The 16551-nt window shown below is 29.1% G+C and overlaps 1 protein-coding gene across 1 annotated transcript; it reads left to right on the forward strand.

Annotated features, from left to right (window-relative positions):
• The first annotated feature begins 9254 nt into the window (after positions 1–9254).
• On the forward strand, positions 9255–13956 carry LOC129882372 (auxin transporter-like protein 2). Its single transcript, XM_055956632.1, has 8 exons — positions 9255–9795; positions 9970–10158; positions 10236–10421; positions 10513–10625; positions 10714–10897; positions 11038–11135; positions 12109–12574; positions 13382–13956. The coding sequence occupies exons 2-8, from the start codon at positions 9979–9981 to the stop codon at positions 13613–13615; spliced, it is 1461 nt and encodes a 486-aa protein (XP_055812607.1). The 5' UTR covers positions 9255–9795; positions 9970–9978; the 3' UTR covers positions 13616–13956.
• The last annotated feature ends 2595 nt before the right edge of the window (positions 13957–16551 follow it).

Here is a 16551-nt window from a genome sequence, read left to right on the forward strand (position 1 = left end):
TTTTTAATTATTAGATAAAGAAAGGAAGAAAAACTATACCTTTCAAGAATAAGGCCTCGATAAGGATATGTTAATCGATAAAAAATGTACTAGCAAAGAAATCAACACCAATACTCTAAATTTGGTTTTATAATACTTTACAATTTTTATTTTTATTTTAGTTTTACGCCTTTTCAGAGGAGATTTTCATTTTTACACATTTCAAAAAGATTATTTTTTTCTATTTAAGTTATAATTAGTCATAAAAGATCATTTCTTTCTATTTATTATTCTCTACCAAAGTAACTTTGTGTTATGTAGTATTACACATTTAAATTGTTATGTGCACCCATTCTTCGAAAGCTTGTCATCTTATAAGTCTATTAGCCCTTCTCTTTGACATGTCCTCCATGATAAGTGTCACACTTCATAAAATGATTTATAATTACATAAATATCTATAATTTAAATCGTTAGTTTTAAAATATCTTTGTTTCATTCTTAATTTTGTAAAAACTAACACTATGACATAAGTTAGAACGTATGAATATTATTTAGAGTATACTCTTAATAGATAAAGCGGAAAGGCAAACAAATTAAAGTTGGCACCAATATTTGGAAGTGAAAAAAGGCAAATGCCAATTACCTAGAGAAGTATATAAAGAAAAGGACTTGAGTATATATTTACTATCAAAGACCAACTTAAAAGCTAAATATAAGTGCACTAACCAAACACTCCAAAAGGCATTTTCCGTCATTGGAGTGACACTTTAGCCCCTAATAACCCTTCTACTCTACCCTACACACCTATGACTTTTTTAAAAATAAAAATAAATACTTCAATGTATATCTAAAGATTCGTTATTTTATTCTTTTCATTATTTTAGTTGTGCACGTTGATGCTAAAAGCATCCCATAATCAAGACCCTTGTAAACCTTTCTTCTCAACAAAAAACTATTGAATCCAACATTTATTTGAAAAGCAAAAAAAAAATTTAAAAAAAGAATCTTTGTGTATAACAGCCATAAAGTATCTCCAACTATGGAATTCTTTTTCTCCCCATATGACTAACAAGTAAAGGGAAAAAAATACTTTCACCTAATACGATGTAGTGCTCATATAAATCAATAATTCAAGCTTACAATTACCATAACCTTTTTATACATAGCACAATCTCCTATATATGATCATTTATAAATTTGAACAAAAAAAATCTTTGTAGATTTCTTGTTTGTTATATTCAAATCTCTTAAGTATAAAAATAAAAATCTCTTATAAAAAGAATATAAAATTAAAAACGAATTTGTAACAACAATAATATATTTAGTATAATCTTACAAATAAAGTCTAGAAAAAATAGTGTATACACAAACCCTTACTCCTTTTTTGTGAAGATGAAGAGACTGTTTTTGATAAATCCTCACCTAAAAACAAACTTCCAAAGGACCACAAAATCAATTGACCCAATTTTTCCATCCCTGGGTTTTAATTTCTTTTAATAGAAATAAAAAAATTAATTGAAATATATAAAAGGTTTGAAATCATTGCAAGGGTTTTGTCATATTCTTAGGATGCTTCAACAATCAAAGAGTGAGCAAGTGTGAGGGATAGGGAATTATTGAAGATAATCAGACATAACCTAACCCATGCAATGTGGTCATAATTATATATAAGAAGTTGGTAAATAAAGACTTAAAGTGAAATCTTCTCTTTGACTAAATTTCTTACCAACAATATGTTGCCCCATTGTGATTGGTGATGGGGGTGTTATCTCGTATATATTGGAAAAAATAATTGCATACAGAATTTTGGAAGAAAAAAGTTCACATGTTAATGTGCCAGTGTCAAATCCAAGATTAGTGGCAGATTGAGTGTGTTAGCTATTAGTTTACGTCAATCATTTTAATTAATACTATATTAATTTTAATTAATAATATCTTAATATATATTTAATATTTAATATTTAACTATAAATTTAGTTGTTATTATTATATATTAATTCAAATTATTATTAAAATTCATAAACTCCAAGATAGAGTAAAAAGTTATGCATGTTCAACTTATACAACAGTAGCTAGCTCCAATCAACGCTCAAAGTGTGTTCGGTATGGAGGAAAATATTTTTAAAAAATATAAGTGATTTTCTTTTTTATTTCAATATTTGATTTGTAAAAATTTAAAAAATATATTATCTTAAAGTATTTAGGCATAATTTAAGAAAAATATTATTACATCGGATCCAAAAATAATAATATGACAAAATACTATGTGTGGGAGTCAGATCCCGAATTGGAATCATGGTCGGGGTCGAAAGTTGGGTCAGAGTCAATTTTTAGATTGGGATCGAGTTTGGGGGTCGAGTGTCGAATTGAATCTTAAGCAGAAAGTAAGATTCTGGATAAGCATCTGATATAGACCTTGATACGAAAATAGACTCTTGACCCTGACTCGGGGCTTAGGATTTGATTTAGACTAGAGACCCGACTCTTGATCGTAAACCCAATTTGAGACTAGAATCTCAACCTCGATTCAAGAATCGAGATTCAAATTTGATTCATAAATCGACTTCCAACCCAATTCAGAATTCGAGACTCAACACTAACTCTTGACCCTGATTCAAAAGTGGGGTCTCAGACCGAGTTGAATCCTAGATCAAAATCGAAATTCATTTCTTGAGTCAAAAACGTATCCCAAAACTCTAGTAATATGATTCTCAGAGAGTTTTGAGGGAAAAAATCCATTTGGAAAGGAGGAGAATGAAATGTAATACTCCTAGGTCAGATCCACGTGTCGGTTTAAGGAATAGTAAAAACCCATTTGATAATTAGTGGGACCCACGTGGATACCAACGATGGAAACATTTTCCTGAATTTTAATCCTTGGTGGTTTATAAATCCATGCCTTAATCATTGCTTCTCCCACTTACATTACCCTCTTAAAAGTAATACTCAAAAATGAATATATAATAATTGTCATCATTGGAAAAAATTGAACCATATAATAATTAAGAATGCAAAATAAGAAAAAATAGTAATAGTTAATTATAAATAGTAATTTTAATAATATTATTCGACCTTTTAATACGAATAACTTATCTAAATATTAATTAATAATTCTGATATAACTTATTTTACGACTATGTCCGTTATATCAAACGACCCCATTAATATACTTTTGGTCTTAGCTTATACTTAAAACTTCTAGGACACTTCCATTTTCAAAAAAAAATTGTCCAAAGAAAATTAAAGATTGAAATTGGATGATAAATGATGATATAAAGGTTTTATAAGATAAGTCCAATGCCTCCTTTGACGGACCTAATAAAAAACTAAAATTGGAAAATAAAAATAAATAAAAAATATACATGATAAGAGTGCATGCCACTAAAAGATCTAATTGTGATGTAAAAAAATGTTTCCTTTTTCTTTTTTCTTTTTTTTTAAAAAAAAAACTTAGTGGGTGAAAAATAAAAATGAAAGTCGACAAAATCCCGTTTGAAGGGGGCAAACGTGGGGTTTTTGTATGGAATTTATGTAACAAATATTTCCATTAAAACAATGAAATGTGACAAAAAGGAAGTCCACCAACGCCACCATGCTACGGCTGCCGGCCACTCCCCACCACCACCACCATTCTATGCCTATATTGACACCATCATTTCATCATATAAAAAGGAGACACACATAAATACATAAACAATAATTATCAACTTGCACACCTAAATAAAAGTGTCAAATTAAACCCCCCACTAGATCCTTTTATTCTTTTTGGCTTCGAGGAAATTCCCCCCCAAAAAATTATATATATGTCAAGAATGCTACGTGCCACTTTTTCGATTTATAAAAACTATGATTTTATAAATTCTATGTATTGATCATGTAGGGAAGATGTGAGACTGGCCAAAGCTGGTTCTATATAGCTTTTATGATTTTATAATTTGTATTTTATATTATTTTAAAGTGAAATCGTTATTTACTTGCTATCAATATTTCGTTCTAATTCTCTTAGCTATCATTATATTTTTTGACTAGTGAAACGTGGAAAGGCAAAAACATTGATTTATCCGTAATATTAATCTGCAATAACTAATAAAATTGTACTGATTATATACTATTCTTTGCTTGTCAATATATATATATATATATATATATATATATATATATATATATATATATATATATATATATATATAGAAAATTAAAAATTTTAAAGATAAGTTGAAACCCCACATAAGAAGTTTTATCGTTTAGACATCATTGTTATTCCCAAAATTTCAAATAGCAAAAATTCCATTAAAAGGGATATATCTTGTACCTTAGCTATTTCCATTTCTTTGTGCTTATGTATATGGTCCGTGGGCATTGCTTTATTAATTTGCAATGTAAGGAAAGCTAAGGTTGTTTAATTTGGGAAAAGGGAAAAGAAAGGGAAAAAAGAAGGTTGTGGAATAACTTTTGTAAGATTTTTTTAATTTTTTTTTAAAAAAAAGACATGTTTTCTCCATGCAAAATTAGGAAACTGCATACTAATTAGCTAGAATTAAAGACGTGTGAATTTAAAGTTTGAAAGTTTAAATAATTTTTGCTTGATCCAAGCATTCATATTGATTAAACTTTGCACCTTCTAGAAAATTTCTGTATATTGTTTTAAAATTCCATTTTGTATTTTACTTACAAAAGAGTGTACTCTTATATATGATCTTATTCTAGCCCTAGTCTTGCCCTTTATTATTTGTTTTTTTCGTGTTTGAATCTGAAAATAAATAAGGGAAATACCTTATACAAAATAGAATCTGAAAAAATTTAGGATCGATAGAATCAAAAATTTTACTAAAAAATATTAAAATATAAAGGAATAAATTTATGAAAAAGTCAAAAAAAATCAACATATAATATACACATAAAATACTTTGTTACTTATTCACACAGTATAATTTCCAACTTCCTTTCTTCTTTCATTTTTTTTATTTGGTTGAGGAAGAGGCGGGAAGTAATGTAATAAATACTAGGAGCTAAATCTCTTTGTGGGGAAAATAATATAATAAATTCTAGAAGTAATTAAAGGTAAACATGACGCAAATTAATTAAGAGTAATGATACTTTCTTTTTCTTTTTTAACCTTATCTACTAATCTTGTTCCATTACTTTAATTAGCATATATTTTTTTTGGCCCTTTAAATTAAAAAAAGATGAAAATTCTAAGGTGGCTGGCGGGTAGGGTCTCTAAAACGCCGATTGAATGGGCCAATTAACAGCAAAATAAGCCGGCGATGAAGTGGGGCTGAGAAGCTTTGATGGTTCGCGTGTTCGCCTTTTACGGCGTGCAGCCGGCTACTCCGGTAATTTACGCATAGTGAATATACCCTTTATCATTGAATTATGAGTGTATACTAACGTAACATAAACTCCCAATTACATTCTGGCTTTTCAAACATGTTATTTTTGAGGGATTTTTCATTGTTCAAAGTTCAAGATAGATGTTTAAAACTCTTTTCATATTTGTCCTTTCATTTATTGAAATTTTATATTTTCTAGGAGATAAATCACACTATTTGCAAAGTTATATTTATGATTTTACAAAGAAAAATACTGAAAATTATGGTTCAAATTATGTCTCTAAATGTTTTTCTTAATATGTATGTATTGTCTCACAAATTCACTTAATATGGAATAGAGGGCATATTTTTTAGTAAGTAGTGATGGTTTAATTTGTTGACACAATTGTTTTTGTAGGTGAATCTCAGCTTAACATAATGGATTAGCTCGATCTGATCTGTCAAATTTCAAAGTTTGAGTGAACTAACTTGAATGAACTGGATCGATTCGTATTAACAGTTATAATCCTTATAACTTCATAAGGTTTCCTGCTTCACCGATTAAGCAGATGGATTTGTTGCAAACTTGTAACGACCCTTTCTTGTCCTTGTATAAAAAAAAGGTAATATTTGTCTAAATTGGGGAGATGCCTTTGAAGATCATTTACTCAGCTTTAGAAGGACATAAGTAAAAAATTATCACCAAATTTGATCCAAAAAACATAGGGCGAATTTGTCCCAGCAATTGTCTCTACTGCTCTGCCACCTGTGGCAAAAGTAAAGGGAATTTTTCATAAGGGAAATTAGTGTAAATTTTTTTTTGGGGGGGGGGGGGGGAGGGTGGGTTTAAGAAATACCAAAATCTTTCTTTAAGAAAAAAATGTACCAATACTTTTCTTTCAAAACTTAGTTTCAATGCATATGCACTGTTCATTGTATATATATAATCACGATACATAAATATGACATTTAACTTAGCTTCATCCTACATATATGTATGTGAGCTTTGGGTGTGCCAATTAGTTACTTAAACTAACTTGTATAAAATTGAAAAAGTAGACAAATGCATCATACGTGGCAATTTACTTCCTAAGTGGTATCCCACGTGTATTATGTCACGTAGGATGCGTGTATCTACTTGTTCAACTTTATACAAGTTTAAAGGTTTGCTTGTTAACACTGGAGGTTCGAGGGTATGAATGTTAGCTAAAGTCAAATTAAAGAACAATTTTATATATGATGCCTTTTATATATTTTTTTTATTATTTTTTTTTTTGGAACAGACCCTACACGGGGCTCCCACCTCTCGTGCACAGTCAGGGGTTGAGCAACACCCCCAAGCCTTAACATAAATAACAAAAGTAAAAATACAAGGCTAACCTATTAAGGTCGGCTAACTCATCCCCGAAACAATGCCTTTTATATATACTAACTAATAATAACATCTATAACATGCACATGTAACAAAGTACATACACCACTTCATAATACAATTTTAATATTATATTATAAATATTCAGTGAAAAAAATATTATTGCTATAAATGGTAAGTATTTTTTAATATAGTATATTTATGTAAGTTTCCATTATAATACTACTACATGTTCTCCTTAGAGTACAAACTAACAAAACGCGCCTTTGTTCTTCTATTTTGAAGTAAAATATTGTTTTTTATCTGTTTATCATATACTTCTTTCGTTCTATTTGTTATTTTACTTTACTTTTTAGTTTATTTTAAATAATTTCTCTTTTTACTTTCTTATATTTCGTGTCAAGTTAAAATCAGACAAAACACTTATCAACTAGTAGTACACAAATATTGCTAGAAGTTTGCAAATTGACAAATTTAAGAAATATTTTCTCCCACTACTTTTTGCTATAAGAAGGAAAAAAGTTGAAATCATGGTATTTAGTGACCTTAGAACGTTTCTTAGTGTTTCACACAAAAATTGTGACCCTTAAGTATAACGTATGTAGAATGAAGGTATAAACATGTGACACCAAAAAGTTATTATTGAATTGAAAAATAAAGAAGGATGAATTTCTTCTTAAATGTATTTGAATGACTAAATCTCTAAAGTATAATTTGATTTAAAGTACTAAAATTTTGAAGTCATACTAATTTTGATTTTTGAACCAAGATTGAAATATCAAATATTTGCACATATATCATGATTATCATTATAAGTTAAATGTGATAAATTATTAAACATCAAACAAAGATATCTGATCTTAACAAAAAAAAAAAAGATATTTGATATGACATTTTTTACAACATGATGAATCTTCCACCTTTGAACTATATTTTGGTGTTGAATTACAATCAAATTTCATTTAATATGGTATCATATTCTGATGAACTGATGTTCCTTTGGATAGATTGGTCAATGTTCATTTATCATGGTATCAAATTCTGGTCAACCGATGCTCCTTTGGATAGTCAGGTTGGGGGGTGGGACTGAGTTTTCTTATGTGAACTTGGATCATCCTTCACCATGAATTCATGATTTTTTCAACGCATACTTTTAATTCTAATAAATCATTTCCTCATCTACATTTAAATTTTTCTTCCTGTTCACTATAATATCCATGTTTATTTGTCAATTTTTAATCAAAGTGTTAAGAGTGTTTGAACATGGATTTAAGTACCGTTAAAATAGAGAAGAAAAGAATGCAGATCTTGTAGGTGACGTTTATATCTAGAAAGAAATTAAAACAATAAAAATTCTTTAATTTTGGAATCTTCTTTATATTTAAAAAATACCATATCACTTGTACAGGGGAAAATGACAGTCAAACATAGAATGACAATTGCTTCTAAGAAAAACTTTGTTTTTACCAAACACCCACAAAAGAAGCAATTCAGACCTAAGACTAATTATTATCGTTCAAAGTAAATAGTACTTAAATCAATTAAATAAAATATCCTCTGATATTTTGTTTTTTATTATTTAAAATGAAAAGAATTCTCACTGAGTACCTTCAATACGCTTTGATAGTGGAAAAAATAATCATAAAATTTTACGATAGAGATCACTTAAAAAGATAACTATAATAATCCTCCGCAATAAGTTGAATTAGTAACATAAAAGATAAAAGGAGATTCTATTATCTATTATAATAGATTAAATTTTAAAATATTTGTATATAAGTTAAATTTTTATTTTTGATTCACCACCTAGTATTCACTATTAATTTTGGGGCCCGACTAATTTCTGTTCTTTTGAATTAATAATGAAACTTTTTTAGCTCTTATTTGATCATAAATTTTAAAGTTGAAATTTAAATATTTTAATTTTTGAAATTTGAAATTATGTTTGAATATATATTTTATATTAAAAAAGAATAATAATTGAAGTTTTGTGCATGAAAGTGAAATTTCTCCTAAAAATTAATTTAGATCAATTTTTGGACAAATTTTCAATATCTTTCCAAAATTATAACTATAAAAAATATTTAAAAATACACTCCCTTCATTCCTTCATGCATGTAATAATTTTCATTTTGAGATTCAAATGATATAAACTTTAACTAACATTTTAAGATATATTTTTTATCATATTAATTTGATTTAGTGTTACAATTTATAGTATTTTTTTGCATAGTTTTTAAATATGTAAATTTTTATTTTAAAATACGGATACGGATACTGACTTTTAAAAACATGACTATTAAAAGAAATATTTTAAAAATCGAATCCAAAATCTTTTGAATATATAATTTTTTAATTTAAAATATCAAATCAATGTAATCTAATTTAATTTTGAAAGTTAATCAAATTAACTTTTAAATAAATAACAAATAAAAAAATATTTTAAAAATCAAATCCAAAATTTATGATGAAAACCATAAACACTCATGTCTCTGTTCCTTTCTACCAAACACAAGGACCCTTAATAAGAGTAAGAACCATAAGTGGATTACAGTGATGAAAAAGATTAAAAAGGAAAAAAAAAATCCAAAAGAAAAAAAGAAAAATTAAAAAAAAAAAATGAGACATGCAATTAATATATATACATACTACCTCTGCAAACCAGTAAGCTTAGCTTAGATTTAGCTGCTACTAGTATTACTTCAATTCTGCCCAATAAACTTCCCTTCTTTCTTTCTTTTTTTTTTGCCTTTCTGCAAGAAAAAAGCTCTGTTTTTTTGCTACTTTTTTAAGGCTTTCTTCGCCGCCTTTGTAGTAATCAGAGAAACTTATAAATATATAAATTTCACACAAGAGCATTTAAGTGAATTGATTGGGGTTTCCAGTAGGTTTTTTTAAAGTGAATTGATCTTTACAATTATTTTCTGTGCTTGCATTTATTCACTTGAAATTTTTGAAGAAAAAAAAATTGTTTCTTGTTTCCTTTTCACTCTGCTTTTTCACTATAAATGAACTGGGGCGGTTGCTGCAAAGAGAATTAAAGGAATATAATTTCAATTACAAGATAAGTGTATTCTTCTTCTTCTTACAGAGATCTGGTTTCAAGAAAAAGACATCTTAGTACTACAAGGTAAGAAAATGGGAGAATTTTTAAAAAAAACTTTTTGGTTTTTTTTTTTTTTGGATCTGGGGAATTTTTGGTTTTAGTTTAGTTTTGGGAAACTAGGGAAGAAGGGGAGTTTTCAGTATTCAATTTAGTTTTTGTCTCATTTTGTGTCTTTTTCTTTTTTATGAGATCTGGCAGAAATTGATAATGTTGGCTCAGAAGCAAGCAGAGGAAGCAATTGTCCCAAATTTCAATGAAACTGATGGAAGCTGCAGCAAAGAAGAAGTTGAAAAATTAGAAGAAGATCAATCACTTTTTAATGTGAAGAGTTTCCTCTGGCATGGTGGCTCTGCTTGGGATGCTTGGTTTAGTTGTGCTTCTAATCAAGTAAGTAATCATGGATGGAGGATCCATCGAAAATAATCTCACTATTACTCTGAATAATTTGTTGTAAATTTTTACAGGTTGCACAAGTGCTATTGACATTACCATACTCTTTTTCTCAACTTGGTATGGTATCAGGCATAGTACTACAAGTCTTCTATGGTCTTCTTGGTAGCTGGACTGCCTACCTCATCAGTGTTCTCTATATTGAATATAGAAGCAGAAAAGAAAAAGAAGGTGTTAGTTTCAAGAATCATGTCATTCAGGTATTGTAAATCATATACTTTCTTATGGTCCGATCCTTTGAATCCCGCACATTGAATAAAATAGTACTTCAATTTATCTATCAAATGGCAGTGGTTTGAAGTGCTTGATGGACTATTGGGACCATACTGGAAAGCAGCAGGCCTTGCATTCAACTGTACTTTCCTTTTGTTTGGATCTGTCATACAACTAATTGCTTGTGCAAGGTATAGAAATAATAATATAATCACACAAATGAATTACTAAAGTGGGATTTGTAATTTTTTTTTTTTCTCTTTTTGGATGTTGTAACAGTAACATATATTACATCAATGATCATTTGGACAAGAGGACATGGACTTACATATTTGGAGCTTGTTGTGCAACAACTGTTTTCATTCCTTCTTTCCACAACTATAGAATTTGGTCATTTTTAGGCCTTGGAATGACTACTTACACAGCATGGTACTTAACCGTTGCGGCTCTTGTTCACGGTCAGGTAAATAAAAGAAACTACGTGTATCTTTTTATAAAATCAAAAAAAAGATTATAATATAATTAAACTGTTGGTTTATATAAGTTAAATCCTTACTTTTTCCATTTTTATTTAGTGAAAAGTTATTTGTGTTAATTGTATAGGTTGAAAATGTTCAACACACTGGTCCATCAAAGCTAGTGTTGTATTTCACTGGTGCTACTAATATTCTTTACACATTTGGTGGACATGCTGTTACTGTGTAAGTTATTTGCTTTTTTGTAATTTATTTTATATTTATAGTTAGAATAATATTTATGTAATCATTTTTATCCAAATATATTTACTTCTTTTTTATCTGCTACTCTAGTATTTGTTTTTACACGGTTTCTCTTTGCAGCTTTTGCCTCCTACCTCGATTTTCGTAAAAACAGACAAAATAATGAAAAAAATAACTTTTAATTTTAATTTTGTAGCCTAGGAAAACAACATTTTCCTTCACATGAAAAACCAACAATAGTGAAAATGGACCTCCAATTTTCTCACGTTTATTTCCACTTCTAAACTACTTTAAATTACTTTTTCTTAAATTGCAAGTTTATCAATAACTGTCTTTTTACCTCTCTAAGGTAAAATAAGGTGTGCATATATACTTTTCTAGTCGTGAAATTACTCGAGTATGTTGGTGTTGTTTCCGCTTTTTTCTTCTTTTTTTTTAAAAAGAAAAGTTTTCCAACATTTTAAAATATAATTTCTCACTTTTGTTTACACTTAAATATACTAACTTTAATTTTCCCAAATTATTGCCTATGATCTTATCCTCGTATCTTGACACGTTCTTGGTACATGGGAACTAGCTAAGCCAAATAATTGTTTAGTTATTAAATGCGTCCCATTAAGAATTTTTCATTTCATTATAACATATACAGCTAAGAATTGTGTATATTTAAAGAATCCAATGCCCCATATTGTCAAAGTACTACTTTACTATGTCTTGAGTAATTATAGCATATGATTAGATTCCATATTCTTATTTTATTTTAACTTTTAACTATATATATATATGTATAACAAAAATAAAATCGTGCACATCATTTAATTAAGTACATGGAACTGTTCATGTGTGATGATATTTTTATGTTAAATTCCTCTTATTTTTATGAGATATTTACCTTTTAATGCTCAACTAATTAACCCAATTTTAATTTATTTATTTTTGCTTAAATTAATTTCAGGGAAATTATGCATGCAATGTGGAAACCACAAAAGTTCAAGTACATTTACTTAATAGCCACATTGTATGTTTTCACCCTAACACTACCATCAGCTTCAGCAGTTTACTGGGCATTTGGTGATCAACTTTTAAACCATAGTAACGCGTTCTCACTTCTACCTAAAAACGCATGGCGCGATGCTGCTGTGATCTTGATGTTGATTCATCAGTTCATCACGTTTGGATTCGCGTGTACTCCGTTGTACTTTGTGTGGGAGAAAGTTATAGGGATGCATGATACAAGAAGTATATGCCTTAGGGCATTGGCTAGATTGCCTGTTGTTATACCAATATGGTTCTTAGCTATTATTTTCCCATTTTTTGGACCTATTAACTCTGCAGTTGGGGCTCTTTTGGTTAGTTTCACAGTCTACATCATACCAGCTCTTGCCCATATGCTCACTTATCGAAAATCATCCGCTCGTCAGGTACGCATTAATTTCTCTACCTCCCAATCGTACTACGTGTGTAATTCATAAATACAGATTTATGAGGATTCATCATAAATTATTATTAGATGATGTTTCTAAGTAAAAATTGGGTGAAAAGTACTTTGTGATAAGATGTTAATTAATTTGAAACAATATGCAAACCTATTAATATCAACCCTTTAATGTGCAATGGACTTTAGAGTGCTTGTGAGACATATTCCCTACGAGGACTCTTTTTACCTTATGGTCTAATTATAATTCGGTAAATTTATGTATTTATATAGACTTTTCATACTATAATGTTAAATTATGTACACTCACAGTAAATTGATTATTCACATTATTATGTTATTTATTACTATTTTTATCATGTTACGAATGTTGATCATGAAAATCCATTTATTATCACCGTATAAGTCATTTAATGTTAATAATTTTTACGCCATAAGAGTGCATTTTATTTAAAAGGACTTGGTGGGGGAGAGAGAAGGGAGGACAGAAAGGTACAACAAAGGCATTAATGGCTTGGATTTGGAAATATATGATGTAGGTGAAAAGTCTATTTCATTTAGTTATAAGCTACAGTCTCCCTGTTAGTATTATGTCTGAAATGAGCTGGCTAACTAGTTGACTGACAATCTTATGCCCCCTTGAGTTTGACATATTTACTATACACCCCTATTAATTTAACATGTTCTTTCAGTAATGGTCCCTACTTAATTCATAACTATGCTATATTTGTTGTGTTTGGAATATTATTTGTTTCATTTAATTTAAGGTTGCATTTTGATTTTGAACTTGCAGAATGCAGCTGAGAAACCACCATTTTTCATGCCAAGTTGGACTGCTATGTATGTTATTAACATCTTCATAGTGATCTGGGTTTTCATCGTTGGATTTGGGTTCGGAGGTTGGGCTAGCATGACCAATTTCGTTAGACAAGTCGATACATTTGGCCTTTTCGCGAAATGTTATCAATGCAAACCTTCACTTCCACCGGCAAGTTTACCACCACATCCGGTGCCTGTCCACCACTAAGAAGTTGACCTAGATCCCACCTCTACGCCAAAGGGATGTCGGAAAATTTCAACAGTCAAAAATGTCCTTAGACTATATCTTGTGTATTATATACATGGGGTTGTAGCAATACTTCCCTTACATGTGGTGTGTCAAATTTTCATTTTTCTTATTTTTGCCTTAAGTTTAAATTTTTTTCTTACAGCAATATTAGATATAATAGTGTGTTAAATTGTGATGAATCCTTTGCTATCAAAAGCATAGGATAATTAAATCAATATGTGTTAGCTTTTGAAGTTCTTTTCTTCCCCACTTTTGGTGGAGTAGTAAATGATTGTTGTTATAAAATAGGATTTTATATAGTTGTTGCCTTCTTGGTATTGTAGAAACTTTTTGCCTTTGCTATGTCATTATTACTAGTCATGTTTCAGGATTATATAGTTAAATCTCCACATGTATGATGATCCAATACAAGTAATTTTTTACCAAAAATAAAAAATAAAAATACAAGTAATTTAATCGCCCAAAAAAACACTTCAATGATCAAGAGTTCATAGTTTAATTTCACATAAAATGTTATTGAGTGACTGCCTTCGTTACGTTGCTAATAAATACTACTATTTTTTGGTTTTGAATCTTCCAAGTTATTCCAGCAGGGATTCAGACTCAATTTTATCTATCCTTCAAGAAAAGAACACTTCAAACGGATGGTTTTTCAACGTTTTCCTCGCCCTCTATCTCACCATTTAAGAAGTATTTGTAAAATGTTCATATTTTTTTTGGCTTCCTATAAACCCTTCTTAGGTTATATGACAATTTTCTACTTAAGGTATATTACCGGATCTGAAATGACTTGGAGCATCCATCTTCACCACTACTCAGATAAATGTTACTGTATATCATTATGTGACTATCCAAGTTTTTATTATAACAATAGCTATAATATATTTTTTTATAATTATCTTATAAATGATTTGACTATATAAATATTTTTGATATAGTATGTGAATAATAATAATTGGATTTAGGATGTGATCCTTTTGACTTGAGATTCCTCTTTATTAGACGAGTGGGTCTTGGACCCAAAGTTTTCCTCTCACATGGAATGCACGTTTGGTTGCTAAAACCTTGTCATGTGCCACTCTTTCCTCCTACATATTCTCTCACATGCCTTATCAAAATCTTGAACATGCAATGAACCTCTCCCTATAAAGTCTATACTTCAATTTTTCTATTATTTTATTTTTACTTTTTGTTTGTTTACATATAAGTGTTGAATGAATATGAATAAGATTTGAAGACCCTTTGACTCTATATAGTGTTAAAACTTTTCATTAATTAATATTGCGTAATATCCGGATTAAGGTGTCGTTATGCTGTTTCTTTTAGAATAATTAAATCTAACTTTTCTTTTTTGTGATGTTAATGGATATGTATGAACAAAGATGGGATTGTATGTTATTTTATAGGTCAATTTTTTTGAAAGTTTGGAGCATATAGGTAAGTGAGAAAACAGAAAAAAGTGGTTTAATGTAAGTTGGGCAGCCGAATTTGGTATTCCACTTTTGGAAATGGATGAATAAAGTGCATATGTCATTTCAAAAGATAATATAGATTGAATCCTTATTAGAGATAACCAAATCAAATTAGTTTAATCAATTTTAGCTCAATTTATTTCAATTCACTCAAAGCTAAGTTGATATGTACTTAAATTAACTCGAGAGAAATTTTATTAAAATAATATTTTTTTTAAAAAAAATTTTTATTTGATTTTTATATATTCATAATAATAATAATAAAAATTTATTAGGTATTAAAAATTTATAAAACTTAGTTAGGATTGGGCGGGCTAAATTATGACTCAGATTTTAGTTCACTTCAGCCTAAGTAACTTTTGGTGGGTTAATATCCCGCTCAGTTACTAACTCAACCCATTTGATCCGCCCAAATTCAGTTCAACCCGTCCATTTAACACCTCTAATCCTTATATACAAAGTGAAAATGGCATCCACGTCATTTTTGTTATTAAGGGTATGTTTGGTACGAAAGAAAATATTTCTAGTGTTTTTTTTTTACCTATTTTCTAGTGTTTGGTAAGCATACAAATAAATATTATCCTTAGAGCTTTTATATCTAATGTAACAAAACATTATGTGGATGAGATAGGGTGGGGAGTAGGGTTTGGGGGTGACGGAAGGTGGGTGTTGGAGCCTAGAGTGGGTGAGGAGGAGACACTGAACTTGAAATATCACTTATGAAACTTATTTTCCTACTTTCATTCATTATGAAAGTCATTTGTCTGTTTTGTAAGAAAATTATTTTTATGGAGAAAATGTTTTTCAACATATTTTTGACCAATCAAATATAAAAAAACTGAAAAACATTTTCTGGCTCGATTGCTATTTATAACCCTATTCCAACTAATTCTATATGGAATGAACTTGCAATCATGGTTATACTAAACACACCCTAAATGATACATCTATGGTTTTTTTTCCTTTTCTGAATTTGATAAATAATAGCATACTTTTCCTTCTTTTGTTTTTAATTAATTTTTGTATTCTAATTTTGCAACATAAAAAGTTTTTTTTTTCTATGATATTTATATTGACCCAAGTCATGAAAGAAGAAAAATTGTTTTCCATTGCAGGTTTGGATCCCTATATGATATTCTTACATTTTCTTTAATTCCCTTATGAAAATTATTGACCTGTCACTGTATCTAAATGTACTTGTAGTTGCAATAGTGCGGTCATATTCACTATATGTTCAGCTCACATATCTCTCTATAATTCTATATATAGAGTTGACAATATTTTTTGTTAAAAAGGTAATTATATTTTTGCTCATCTACACTCGCTTATACTTGTGGATTTGGTCATAATACTTCAAAATTAATGTGTGCATTAATTTCATAACACCCAAGTATCTTGAGTTTTTGTCCCATTCATATTACT

Source organism: Solanum dulcamara, chromosome 3 (genome assembly GCF_947179165.1).
Source record: "Solanum dulcamara chromosome 3, daSolDulc1.2, whole genome shotgun sequence".
NCBI classification, from domain to species: Eukaryota; Viridiplantae; Streptophyta; class Magnoliopsida; order Solanales; family Solanaceae; genus Solanum; species Solanum dulcamara.